Below are 14,662 nucleotides of genomic sequence, written 5' to 3' on the forward strand. Positions count from 1 at the left end.
AAGAAAGAGTTCCATGACTTACATCCTGGGAAGCCTGGTAGAAAGTGTCCAGAGTCCACTCCTCGGGGGGGGGGGGGGAGAGTACTGTGACGGATTGTGGAGAAACCGCCGCGCCTCCTGACAGTGAGGCGGCGGTGTCCGCGCACAGAGCGGCGGTTTCCCCGCAGCAACATGCGTCTAGTTTGTCTGGACCCAGAAGTGCACACAGATGGAGAGCTACGTGCGCCAATAGGAGAAGGGTCAGCTGATCGAGGCGAGCAGCTGATCCCAACTCAGTAGTTGATTGGTTGATGGGAGCTGGGCGGCGCTGGAGAGCGCTTCACTATATATATCTCTTGCTGTTCAGTTGCTGGTTGTCTGGCGTTGCGAATGCCTATGTGTTAGCACTCAGACATAGTCATATCTTTCAGTGTAGTGGAACCAGGTGGACCTGGGAATCCACACTTAGCCAGTTTACTGTGTATTATCTGTGTTATTCATTAGACCAGTTCCAGGGTGTAGAGACCACGGACCTCACACCCCAGACTAGGAATACTGTGTATCATCTGTGTTATTCATTAGACCAGTTCCAGGGTGTAGAGACCACGGACCTCACACCCCAGACTAGGAATACTGTGTATCATCTGTGTTATTCCTTAGACCAGTTCTAGGGTGTAGAGACCACGGACCTCACACCCAGACTAGGGAACTTGTGTTATCATTCTGTTTTACATCAGACTAGTTCCAGGGTGTAGAGACCACGGACCTCACACCCAGACTAGGCAATGTTTGATATCTGTTATGACGTATTGCTTTCCTGACCACTCCTCTGATCTCTGATTCGGTACCTTGCACTTCTGATATTCCGTTGCCAAACCCTGCTTGTCTTGGATACCGAATCAGCTTCCTGTTTTTGTACTTAATCTGTCAGTGTGTTGCCGACCCGGCCTGCCCGACCTTTCTGGCTGTCCCCCACCCCTTGGGTGCTCAGCCTTCCTGCAGGGGCCCTCTGCTTCTCAGAGGGGGCACTGCTGCATAACCAGTCAGGGTCTCCTTCTCCTGGAGTCCTTGACTGCAGTAGAGTCTGTCTCTACTTATTGGACCACCTGCTACCCCGGTGGTCCAATTTCCACTGTTACACCAAACACTTACACGCTTCAGGTGTCCAGAGGTTAGCAATATATCTGTATTATCGGTGATTCTGCAGATCATCAATAGTCAGGTATATATCTGTATTCTTGGTGATACTGCAGATCACCAATAATCAGATTCTCTCTGCGTGCTGACACCAATTGTTACATCCAGCTGCCAAAATAGTGTGCAAATGAGTAATTAGGCTGGTCGACATCTTTGTATAGATCCTTTCCAGAAATGGTTTTTAAATAAAGGAGATACTGCAAATCCACTATGAGGAGGTGGACTAGTCCAAAACCTGTCACATCAATGAGATGTTTACTGCCTACTGTAAGTGACAACAGCATAGGAGAAAAGTAATCTATAGTGCATTTTAATCTGGGACTGTGGGAGATAGGTACTTCTTATAAGTATGTGTACACATGCATTTCAAATTTTAAACAATTTCAATATAGTGGATCCTCTGTATAATTTTATTTTGGTGCTTTTTATTAAATGTGCTTAGTGGGTATGCTTTTGATAGGGAAAGACATGAGGCTGAAGTTGTGTGTAGGCAGAGGCAGGCATATCCATGATCAAACTCCAAAACTCCAAACCATTACCCAAAAAAATGGGGGGGGGGGGGGGGGGGGGGAGAGGGTGTGTTGCATTTGCTGTACGTTCTATTGTGCTGGCCACCTACAAAAGATTACTGCGTCCGTAAAACATTTCTGTTTCAGAACATGACCAGGCTTTTATTCAATTTTCTGTCCATCTCCCCCTTTTCCTGCAGGGCCCCAGCACCTCGCCAGGCCACAGACTATGGCCTCAATTCACTAAACTTATCTCCTGTCTTTAATAACTCTTCTAGAGTTGTTACCATGGTGATAAGGCATGTAGTATTCAGGAAACATTTTACCTCAGGCAAGCCTAAAGTTAACTCTTCTGTCTTTAAATTAACTCTCCAATCCTTAAAATAACTCCAGAGTTAAAGACAGGCTGTTAATTAGCTGCATGTGAAAATAACTACAGAGGAGGTAAATTAACTACAGAGGAGGTAAATTAACTACAGAGGAGGTAAATTAACTACAGAGGAGGTAAATTAACTATAGGAGAGGTAACTTAAGGAATGAAGAGGTAAGATCAGGGCCGAGCCTGGGCGGGTGCTGCGGGTGCAAGGCACCCAGGCGCCTGCCTCTGAGAGGCGCCGCCCGGCCGCCGCTCTCCCCCTGTGGCCGCCGCTCGCTCGCTCCCTCCCTCCCTCTAGGCGCCGCGTCAGACCTCGATCAGGCGGGCGGGCGCTAGGACCTAGCACGCCGCACTGATATGCGGAAGTGACATCACTTCCGCATATAGAGCAGGTGCGCCTGGCGCCTTCTTACTGGTCGGGTCGCCCACTGATTGAGGTCTGAAGCTGCTGCAAGGTGAGGAGGGAGCGGCGGCGGCAGAGGCAGCAGCGGCGGGAGAGGAGGGTGCGCTCCTGTCACTACCTAAAACGGGGACCCTATACCCCCTGGCTACCTATCCTGGGCACATATTACCCCCTGGCTACCTATCCTGGGCACATATTACCCTCTGGCTACCTATCCTGGGCACATATTACCCCCTGGCTACCTATCCTGGGCACATATTACCCCCTGGCTACCTATCCTGGGCACATATTACCCCCTGGCTACCTATCCTGGGCACATAATACCCCCTGGCTACCTATCCTGGACACATAATACCCCCTGGCTACCTATCCTGGGCACATAATACCCCCTGGCTACCTATCCTGGGCACATAATACCCCCTGGCTACCTATCCTGGGCACATAATACCCCCTGGCTACCTATCCTGGGCACATAATACCCCCTGGCTACCTATCCTGGGCACATATACCCCCTGGCTACCTATCCTGGGCACATATTACCCCCTGGCTACCTATCCTGGGCACATATTACCCCCTGGCTACCTATCCTGGGCACATATTACCCCCTGGCTACCTATCCTGGGCACATATTACCCCCTGGCTACCTATCCTGGGCACATATTACCCCCTGGCTACCTATCCTGGGCACATATTACCCCCTGGCTACCTATCCTGGGCACATATTACCCCCTGGCTACCTATCCTGGGCACATATTACCCCCTGGCTACCTATCCCGGGCACATATTACCCCCTGGCTACCTATCCCGGGCACATATACCCCCTGGCTACCTATCCCGGGCACATATACCCCCTGGCTACCTATCCCGGGCACATATTACCCCCTGGCTACCTATCCCGGGCACATAATACCCCCTGGCTACCTATCCCGGGCACATAATACCCCCTGGCTACCTATCCCGGGCACATAATACCCCCTGGCTACCTATCCCGGGCACATATACCCCCTGGCTACCTATCCCGGGCACATATACCCCCTGGCTACCTATCCCGGGCACATATACCCCCTGGCTACCTATCCCGGGCACATATACCCCCTGGCTACCTATCCCGGGCACATATACCCCCTGGCTACCTATCCCGGGCACATATACCCCCTGGCTACCTATCCCGGGCACATATACCCCCTGGCTACCTATCCCGGGCACATATACCCCCTGGCTACCTATCCCGGGCACATATACCCCCTGGCTACCTATCCCGGGCACATATACCCCCTGGCTACCTATCCCGGGCACATATACCCCCTGGCTACCTATTCCGGGCAAATATACCCCCTGGCTACCTATCCCGGGCACATATACCCCCTGGCTACCTATCCCGGGCACATATACCCCCTGGCTACATATCCTGGGGACACTGGCTGTTTGTCATTATGTGCATTTGCTGGTGAAAAGCAGTCTCTTGTTATGTGCATTTGCTGGTGAAAAGCAGTCTCTTGTTATGTGCATTTGCTGGTGAAAAGCAGTCTCTTGTTATGTGCATTTGCTGGTGGAAAGCAGTCTCTTGTTATGTGCATTTGCTGGTGGAAAGCAGTCTCTTGTTATGTGCATTTGCTGGTGAAAAGCAGTCTCTTGTTATGTGCATTTGCTGGTGAAAAGCAGTCTCTCGTTATGTGCATTTACATGGGGAAAAGCAGTCTCTCGTTATGTGCATTTACATGGGGAAAAGCAGTCTCTTATGTGCATTTAGTGGGGAATTTTTGTCAGTAAAAATAATCTTTTGTCAGTAAATGTTTAGGTATTTGTCAGTAAAAAATAACGTGAAAGGTTGGCAACACTGGCAGGCTGTGTGGCGCAACGGGAAAGATACAAGCAGCCCACCTTGGGCTTGGCAGGGGGGAGGAGCCGACGTCAGCGAGCGAGAGTAGGGTGGCCGCAGGCAGCCATAAATACGCAGTGTGTGACTGCGTCGCACTCGCAGAGCCTCTCAGCCTGAGTCAGTCCAGAGACTAGCAGACTGTCACTCGCAGGAAGCCAAAGCCAGCCAGGAGCAAGCCCATGGAAGAGGGGTAGGAATGGGGTATCACATGCATGCGTAAAGAGGTGGAAGGTGTGGGTGTGATTAGGAAGGACATGGGTGTGGGTATGTGGTTGGGCGTGGTTAATTTAACCACTCCCATAGGCGCCAGAGAAAATCTTGCACCCAGGTGCCAGGCACCCCAGGCTCACCCCTGGGTAAGATAACTCTCTTACGTGTGGAGGTAAGTTTTCTCTTGCCTTATTATCTCTAGCATGATCTTAGTGAATTGAGGCCCATGTGACCTTTATAGAAATTCAACCCTGCTGGAGCCACTATTAAAATGTTTTCCCAAAATAGAACTTCCATCCCTAACTCTCAGGGGCAATTTCATTGTTACGTAATACAAATTTACTAATAAAATAAATACGTTGATGAATGACCAAGTAAACGACACAATGGTTTTTTTGCAGGTTCAGAATGGATCCCTGTGAATAAGGAACCCAGCGTTTCTACCCATTACAAAATAACAAACCTGACCACCGGTGAGAAGATCACTGTACGTGTTTCAGCAGTCAGCAAGGCTGGACCTAGTGCTCCTTTAGCTCTAGATCGCCCTCTTCAGATCCGAGAAATTGTCGGTAAGATATCTGTTACATACATCATCCTCACTACACTGAATGCTCTGCAGGATCCAGTTTTACCTTGTGCAATAATCATAAATCTTATAAAATGGAAGAAAAAAATATCGCATTATTTGAATTCCTTTTGCATATTTGTACATTAAAGAGGAACTGTAACCAAAATAAGATAATAAATAAAATTACTAATTGTCTTACAATAAATTACTGGTATTCAGTCAGTGTTTTCCCATTGTAAAATCTTTCCTATTCCTGATATACTTTCTGAAAATTATCACAGTCGGCAGCATCTTTAGTACTGGCAAATGATTTTTGTGGAATGTTCATTTACTGAGAGGTAGGTGCCTGCTGTATGTTAGATAGGTAGGTTACTGCAGTATAGGTTAGATAGGTATGTGCCTGCAGTATAGGTTAGATAGGTATGTGCCTGCAGTATAGGTTAGATAGGTATGCGCATACAGTATAGGTTAGATAGGTAGATGCCTGCTGTATAGGTTAGAAGATAGGTATGTGCCTGCAGTATAGGTTAGATAGGTAGGTGCCCGCAGTATAGGTTACATAGGTAGGTGACTGCAGTATAGGTTACATAGGTAGGTGACTGCAGTATAGGTTACATAGGTAGGTGTTGCAGCGGCGGTGGGACCGGGCATAGTAGTAATAACTCACCTTCCTTCAGCCAAATAGCAGCCCCACACCACCACACCACTTCAATGTCCTTCCTTTACCGGCACCTGTCTCAGTAACAGCGCCCCCTGTGATGACATGCGCTACGTCATCACAGGAGGCGAAGTTACTGAGACAGATGCCGGGAAAGGAAGGACATTAAAGCTGCGTGGGTCCGCTATTTGGCTGAAGGAAGGTGAGTTATTACTACTATACCCGGTCCCACTGCCACTGCTCCCCCCTTCTGCTGCAAGAATCCAGTGCACCGGGCGATTGCACGCCCATAGAAACGGGGCTGATCAATGGGAGGGCGGGGCTGCATACCAATATAGGGCACTATATAGCTATAGGAGATATTTCTGATGCTGAAACCAGGACATTTACCATAAAAATGGGTATCCCGAATGATTAACTGCATTCAATTATAAGTCATTATGGTTCCTCTTTAAGGCAGGGATCACATTTGCCTTATTTGCAGCCATTTTTCCACAGTGGAATTACACACTAAAATCTACCGTACATCTCATGTAAAGTCAATGTGCTGGCTCACATCTAATACAGTTTTCTGTACGCAGAAAAAAAAAAACTTGCAGCCCATTCTTTTCCCCTTAGATAGATGGCTCTGTGTTTTTGTATTAAAAAGCATTGTACAGCAACTGTAAAAGCTCATGAAAACACAAACTGACGTGTATTCCCCTGTCTCCTGCAAGTCCCGTTGATAGGACCTGCAGGCTTCTCCGGCGGGTCTAGCTTTTCTACCCTCCAGGCAGCGAACAGAGGGATCATGGAACAAAAGAGGCTTCCCCTGCCTCCCTTAGGTGGTTTAATCTCTTAGGTTCCTGTTTGAAGATGTGGAGGAACTAGTGGGGAATTCACCTAAGCAGATTTAGAGCAAGCAGAGGGAGTATAACAAACAGTATAAAAAAAAAACATGCACATCAAAAGAGATGTTGAGATGCCTCTTGCTATTGTAATGCTGTCTCTGCATGAAGAACAGCTTATAATAACACAGACAAGTCTGTAGAGGGATGTTTCTAGATACCATAGGGTCTTCTCAGTCCTCGGTAGGTCTTGTTGTTCCTGTGGCATTCCCAGCTGTAGTTGAATATTTCTTTAGCACTCCTTGGGCAGCCTTCAGAGCTATTCATGTCCTCAAGTAGTTCCTAAGAGGAGCGCATGCGTACTGCATGCACGCAAGACCAGTACGAATGTGGTCATCTTTGGAACTACTCTGGGAGTTGAGTAGTTCGGGAAGGCTGCCTGAGGAGTGCCAAAGACCTAGGCAGATTAATAACTTCAACCGGGGACAGCGAGGAAACAACGGGACGGACCATGGACCAGGAATGCACAATGGTATCCAGAGCATTTCATCTACTTAGGTATGTATTAAACCTAAAGTGAATTTCTTACTACAGATTTACTTTACCTCCTTAGCGGTAACCCCGTGTGTGACACGGGGTAAGCCGCCGGAGGGTGCCGCTCAGGCCCTGCTGGGCCGATTTACATAATTTTTTTTTTTGCTGGACGCAGCTAGCACTTTGCTAGCTGCGCCAGCACACTGATCGCCGCCGGCCCGCGCCCGATCGCCGCTATCCGTTGCGGCGCGCGGCCCCCCCCCCAGACCCCGTGCGCTGCCTGGCCAATCAGTGCCAGGCAGCGCCGAGGGGTGGATCGGGACTCCCAATGACGTCCCGACATCGCTGACATCGGTGACGTCATCCCGCCCTGTCGCCACGGCGACGGGGGAAGCCCTCCAGGAAATCCCGTTCTTTGAACGGGATTTCCTGATCGGAGATCGCCGAAGGCGATCGAAGCGGGCGGGGGGATGCCGCTGAGCAGCGGCTATCATGTAGCGAGCCCTGGGCTCGCTACATGATTTAAAAAAAAAAAAAAAACTGCTGCGCTGCCCCCTAGCGGAATTTTTCATACCGCCAGGGGGGTTAACCCATTCAGGTTCCGTCGTTTTCACGTGAGAAATGTTCACCTCCCATTCATTAGCCTATAACTTTATCACTACTTATCACAATGCACTGATCTATATCTTGTTTTTTCCGCCACCAATTAGGCTTTCTTTGGGGGGTACATTTTGCTAAGAGCCACTTTACTGTAAATGCATTTTAACAGGAAGAATAAGAAAAAACGGAAAAAATTCATTATTTCTCAGTTTTTAGCCATTATAGTTTTAAAATAATACATGCCTCCATAATTAAAACACATGTATTGTATTTGCCCATATGTCCCGGTTATTACACCGTTAAAATTATGTCCCTATCACAATGTATGGTGACAATATTTTATTTGGAAATAAAGGTGCATTTTTTTTCGTTTTTCATCTATCACTATTTACAAGTTTAAAATAAAAAAAAATATAGAAATATTTCATCTTTACATTGATATTTAAAAAGTTTAGACCCTTAGGTAAATATTTACATTTTTTTTTTTTTTATTGTAATGTTTTTTGTTTTTTTATAGTAAACATTTTATTTGGGTAGTTTTGGGAGGGTGGGAGGTAAACAATCTATATATATATAATAGAGTAAGTGCCTCAACCTTCAAGCAAGAAGAAGAAGTAGCGTCCTGCCCCCAGGGCTGGTCCAAGCAAGAAGAAGGGGCTGGTCCAAGCAAGAAGAAGAAGTAGTGTCATATCAAACCAAGGGCAAAGAGGGATAATTTGCATATTCAGTAGCAGTGCATTGTGGGTAACCACAAATGTTCACTTATAGCTGAATTATTGCAGATTTGCTTCTGTTTTAAGAAGGAAAATTACACCAAGCTTTGCTTTTTTATAGTAGGAGGGCTTTTTAGTCTCTTTTATCCTCTTATACATTCTTAGTGGTTTGGGTCACCCTGAGCTGCTTGGTTACTCTGTTATCCCTGCTATGTACTGATGAGGACCAAACAGCTGAAATAGGCTGTCACATGTGGGTTTGATATGACTGTGTTAAACTTAAAGCTATAGGCTTGCTTAACTTACCAAGGGTGAAAAGGAATAATTTGCATATTTAGTAGCAGTGCATTGTGGGTAATCACAAATGTTCACTTATAGCTGGATTATTGCAGATTTCCTTCTGTTTTGGGAAGGCAAATTACACTAAGCTTTCCTTTTTTTAGTAGGAGGTCTTTTTGGTCCCTTTTATCTCCCTATACATTCCGAGTGGTTTTGGTCACCCTGAGCTGTTTGGTTACTCTGTTGTACTGGTCCAAGCCCTATCTCATACAGCCATATCAATCCTTGCCATGTACAGATGAGGACCAAAAGTCTTAAACAGGCTGTCACATGTGGGTTTGATATGGCTGTGTAAAATTAAAAGCTATAGTCTTGCTATACAGCAGTGGTTCTGGATGCTTGCTTGGCTTACTAAGGGTGAAAAGGAATTATTTGCCTATTTAGTAGCAGTGCATTGTGGGTAACCACAAATGTTCACTTATACCTGAATTATTGCAGATTTCCTTCTGTTTTTTTGGAAGGCAAATTACACCAAGCTTTGCTTTTTTTAGTAGGAGGTCTTTTTGGTCCCTTTTATCCCCCTATACATTCCGAGTGGTTTGGGTCACCCTGAGCTGCTTGGTTACTCTGTTGTACTGGTCCAAGCCCTATCTCATACAGCCGTATCAATCCCTGCCATGCACTGATGAGGATCAAAAGTCTGAACCAGGCTGTGTACATGTGGGTTTGATATGACTGTGTAAAATTTAAAGCTATATGCTTGCTATGCACCAGCGGCTCTGGATGCTTGCTTGGCTTACCAAGAGGGAAAAGGGGTAATTTGCATATTTAGTAGCAGTGCATTGTGAGTAACCACAAATGTTCACTTATAGCTGAATTATTGCAGATTTCCTTCTGTTTTAAAAAGGCAAATTACACCAATACAGTGTGCAGCATTGCAGGAAGTGACGACAGTGGAATGCACGATGGAACGCGGAAGAGGTAAGTCATCCCCGCCTGCTGCCTCTTACTAATAGTGGCGGCTGCTCCTGTGCTTAAGCAGGAGGGGGAGCGCACATGGGGGAACCAGATGAGGGGGAGGGGGAGGGGGAGTGCACATGGGGGACACAGATGAGGGGGGGGGGGAGTGCACATGGGGGACCCAGTTGAGGGGGGGGTCCAACCGCCCTCCCCGTCGCTGTGCCCAATACCCCCTTTCTGCCCTCTACCCTCTTATGCGGCGTATGCTACGCCGCGGGTCGGCTAGTAGATTTATAATGTAAATGTGTGTTAATTTTAATTTTTTTTTTTTTTACAGGTGTAGTATTACTTTTTGGCCACAAGATGGCGGCCATGAGTTTGTTTACATGACGTCACTCTAAGCGTAACATACGCTTACAGTGACGCATCGGGAAGGGAACGGCCAGAAAAGGCGCAGCTTCCGAGAGAAGCTGTCGCTTTTTCAGCGCAGGAGAGGAATCAATGATCGGGCACCATAGCCCGATACATTGATTCCCTGGCTACCGAATCCGCGGCCGGGAGTGCGCGTGCACGCGCGCGATCGGCCCGCGGGAGCGCGCGGTACCGCGCATGGTTCCTGGACGTAGAAACTACGTCCAGGAACCAAAATAGAAATAATGACAGGGTGAAATCTGTTGTGTGTCATTTTACACCAGACGCTAGACGGAAATAGTTTTAGAACCTTCTAAGGACCAGATGGTATTTGTATATATTTTGTTTCTTTTAACGTTCTGAGGCATAAAGCCTTCCAACTGAAAGAGGAAGTATGGTACAGTACATTTTTCCCATGATTTTATGTACAGTTGTTTATCTCATCATTTATTTTTACATCAGGTTCACTTTAATGTACATTGTGAACAGCATTCAATATGGACAAATAATTTTATTTATGAAGAACTGCAAATGTATTACACACTACATTTACTACTGTTGTGAAAGGCTGTCACCCTGCTTGCTGCTAATCCAGTAGGAAGCTTGTGAAAGGTTCCCTAATGCATTCTGAGAATTCCAGTCATAGGACCAAGTGAGAAGCTACTATAAAAGTCCAGCTTGAAATTTACACATCGGGAAATTGAACGGAAATAACCTGCAAGCCAATGATATAACAGAAATAATACGAGTACAGTGGTGAAAAAAATATTTATCAGCATCCTGGTATTTCCTTATTCCGTATTGGTCAAAATCAGGGACGTCTAATCTTTAAAAAAAATATAACATTAATAAATAAAGGGAACATTAATAAAAGATTTTACATTGTAGTTTTAACATTTTACTTATTTTATTTGAAAATTATTATTATTCATCACTCATTAGGAGCCCCTCACCCATATCTCCTATAAAGTGTACACAGAGAAGACAAGCAAACAAAGTGTGAGCTCTGACAGATACTCAGTCTGACACTGTGGATCTCCATGTATCACAGCAACAGCACTCTCTGCAGCCTTTTGCCAAGCTACCGATCACATGACTAGCATTGGCCATGTGATAGGGAGCCGTGAATGGCAGCAGAGAGAGTGTGCTGTGATGCACGGAAGAGACCTACAGCACTGGAAATATTACACAAGTAATATTACACATGCTGACTGTTCCAGTGCTGCGGTTTTTCTCCGTGCATCACAGCACACCCTCTCTGCTGCCATTCACTGGCTCCCCATCACATGATCAATGCCAGTCATGTGATCGGGAGCTTGGCGAAGGGCAGCAGAGAGTGTAGCTGCTGTGATGCGTGGAGATCCGCAGTGCTGGAAGCAGGTAAATACAATGCGCCTTGCAATACTCTGCATGGTGGGAGGGGGTGGTGAGGATGTTTGTTTACGACCTGCTGCCCGGTCCCGTGTGTGTGTGTGTGTGGGGGGGGGGGGGTTATGGACCTAGGGGGCCCCATTCAGTCTTTTTTTGCAGAGGGCCCCATACATGGTAGTTAAGCTCCTGGTGTAAAGAGTGTAAAGATTTATGAACCTGTGTTTGCTTTGTAAGAATGCGGAGAGAGAGAATATATGTTTCTACTTCATTATCTCTGATGAGTTCAAGTCACAACTTTGAAAAGACTAATCCATTCTAAATGTTCAAGGATCATGCTGCATATTTCAGCTCCGGAAATTACCAGGCATTATTTTGAACCATGTTCTGTTACAGTGCTTCATTTATGGTTTTCTCCGCACTGGCACGTTTTACTAGATCAAGAGCAGAAAAGCCCCCCCCCCCCCCCCCCCCTTCATTGCTGAATGCTGCTATAACATTTGACTGAGTGTAATACTTACTGTGGAAAACAGTATTTGCTAAGCATTATGGAATCTGTGTTCTCCCTTTGTATAGGGATAGGGTCTGGATACTTCAGTAATATAATGGGGTTATGGGATTAATGTGGATTTATCCCATCCGTCCTCTGGCAGGTGCCTTACAGCTCTGCACTACAAGGCAGAAGAACAGTCTATCTTATAGCAATTAGTCTCTTAAATGCTCAGAAATCCCACGCACTGTACAATTTTGACTCATCAGGCAACAGAACATTATATCAAAAGGCTTTGGTGATTGTCCATGATTTTCCTACTTTTCCAAATGTGAGGTGAGCACTGATATTAGTGGTTTCCACCATGATACTATCCTATGCGCTATGAACATACTGTAGCTGAGACTCCAGAAGAATAAATAGCAGCGATCGCCTCTAGGAGACTGTTAGACAGCGAAACCGCCATCTATTTACATGGTACAGCGCTGCGATCTATGGCAGAGCTGTACTGGGGACAGCAGTGTGACACGGCTTTCCCCCGGGAGGCAGAAGAGGCTGATGCCTATGACAGCTGATTGCAGTGATTGGCTGGCTGGGGGAGGAAGGGAGGGCTGGGGACAAAATAAAAAAAAGCTATATTAGGAAAAAAAAATATAGAATATAGAATATATATATATATATATATATATATATATATATATATATATATATATATATATACATTCCAGCAGCGATCACAGCCCACCAACAGAAAGCTCTGTTGGTGGGCAGAAAAGAGGGGGATCACTTGTGTGCTGAGTTGTACGGCCCTGCATCGAGGCCTTAAAGCTGCAGTGGCCTAAATTGTAAAAATAGCCTGGTCACTAGGTGGGTGTAAGCCTATGGTCCTGAAAAGGTTGTTCTTCCGGGAAGTGAAGTGATTTCAGCAGGTTACCTGCCTCTGAGAAGATTCACCATTTTTCTATTTCTAGTGTTCTGTTTCTCAGGATAATGCTCTCAATGTACTTCAATCTAGATCCAGAGCTTGAGATATAACTTTGTAGTAAATTCTGAATTCTTTGTCATGATAAATTGATGTCTTAGTATAGTTTAAAATATTGCTAGGTTTACAAAGATAGCTGACAGGTAGTGGAATCAGGGCTGGAATTCTGGGAAGGCCACAATGGCCTAGGTCTTGGGCGGCTACAGTCTGAGGGGGGCACCTGAACATGAAAGAGAGGCTGCTGCATATGAAAGAAGAGGTTGAAAATGGGGAGCAACACATGAAAAGGGAAACTGCCCAAGGAGACTTTTTATGAAAGAGAGGGCCTACAGTACATGCATGACACACATGGAAGAGGGGGCTGCACATAGGATAGAAAGGACACTGCTGCACATGGAAGGGGAGCCACAACAAACTTGTTCTAGGGGCACAAAAAGTATTCGGGCTTGAGTGGAATCACTTCACGTCAGCCACTCCCATCAGTGTGTGATGTTAACCAGAGCTGGTGATGGTACAGAGTTTAACAAAGCACTGTACAAGTTAACCTGAATCAATCTTGGTGGAAATCACTTATCAGTCATTATATGCAGTGGTTTTGAACCACCTGGTAATCACCAACCCCTTGTGTGGCTACTTCTACTTGGATAGCTGTAAAGCAATAATAGGAATTGAATACCAGTTGCTGTGCGGCTGAGCTGCATGGTTGATATGTGGCTTAATCAGCCACCTGAAGTAGCTGAACTTGCTTACCGCAATGTCTGGCTATACCCAGTCAGCTGGATATAATTTTGAAACACATTTGATAATTTAATTTTTTTACTATGCTGTTTTAACTGCTGGATAATTTATTCCTTAACCACTTCCCGACCGCCGTATTGACAATTGGCGGCCGGGAAGTGGACCCCGCAAGGACCGCCATATTGACAAATGGCAGCGGTCCTTGTAGGGGCATGGGCAGAGCGATCGCGTCATCCGTGACGCGATCCTCCGCCGGCGCCTGTCTCCGCTCACCCGCCGCAACATCCCGCCGGCCATACGGAAGCGCCGGCGGGATGTTAACCCGACGATCGCCGCATACAAAGTGTATAATACACTTTGTAATGTTTACAAAGTGTATTATACAGGCTGCCTCCAGCCCTGGTGGTCCCAGTGTCCGAGGGACCACCAGGGCAGGCTGCAGCCACCCTAAGTCGCACCCAAGCACACTGATTTCTCCCCCCCCCTGCCCCAGATCGCCCACAGCACCCCTCAGACCCCCCTGCCCACCCCCAAGACCCCTGTTTGCACCCAATCACCCCCCTAATCACCCATCAATCACTCCCTGTCACTATCTGTCAACGCTATTTTTTTTTACCCCCCCCTGCCCCCTCCTGATCACCCCCCCACCCCTCAGATTCTCCCCAGACCCCCCCCCCCAGACCCCCCCCCCCCTGTGTACTGTATGCATCTATCCCCCCTGATCACCTGTCAATCACCTGTCAATCACCCATCAATCACCCCCTGTCACTGCCACCCATCAATCAGCCCCTAACCTGCCCCTTGCGGGTAATCTGATCACCCACCCACACCCATAGATCGCCCGCAGATCCGACATCAGATCACCACCCAAGCGCAGTGTTTACATCTATTCTCTCCTCTAAACACCCACTAATTACCCATCAATCACCCCCTATCACCACCTGTCACCGTTACCCATCAGATCAGACCCTAATCTGCCCC

At 46.8% G+C, this 14,662-nt stretch overlaps 1 protein-coding gene across 1 annotated transcript in view; it reads left to right on the forward strand.

Annotated features, from left to right (window-relative positions):
- The window catches only part of LOC137544395 (myosin-binding protein H-like), a 125,513-nt gene that overhangs the window by 68,092 nt on the left and 42,759 nt on the right, over positions 1-14,662 (forward strand). The window contains exon 3 of the mRNA XM_068265462.1: positions 4,955-5,122. Coding sequence (XP_068121563.1) covers positions 4,955-5,122 — 168 coding nt within the window. The remainder of the gene's footprint in view (positions 1-4,954; positions 5,123-14,662) is intronic.

Source organism: Hyperolius riggenbachi, chromosome 2 (genome assembly GCF_040937935.1).
Source record: "Hyperolius riggenbachi isolate aHypRig1 chromosome 2, aHypRig1.pri, whole genome shotgun sequence".
NCBI lineage: Eukaryota > Metazoa > Chordata > Amphibia > Anura > Hyperoliidae > Hyperolius > Hyperolius riggenbachi.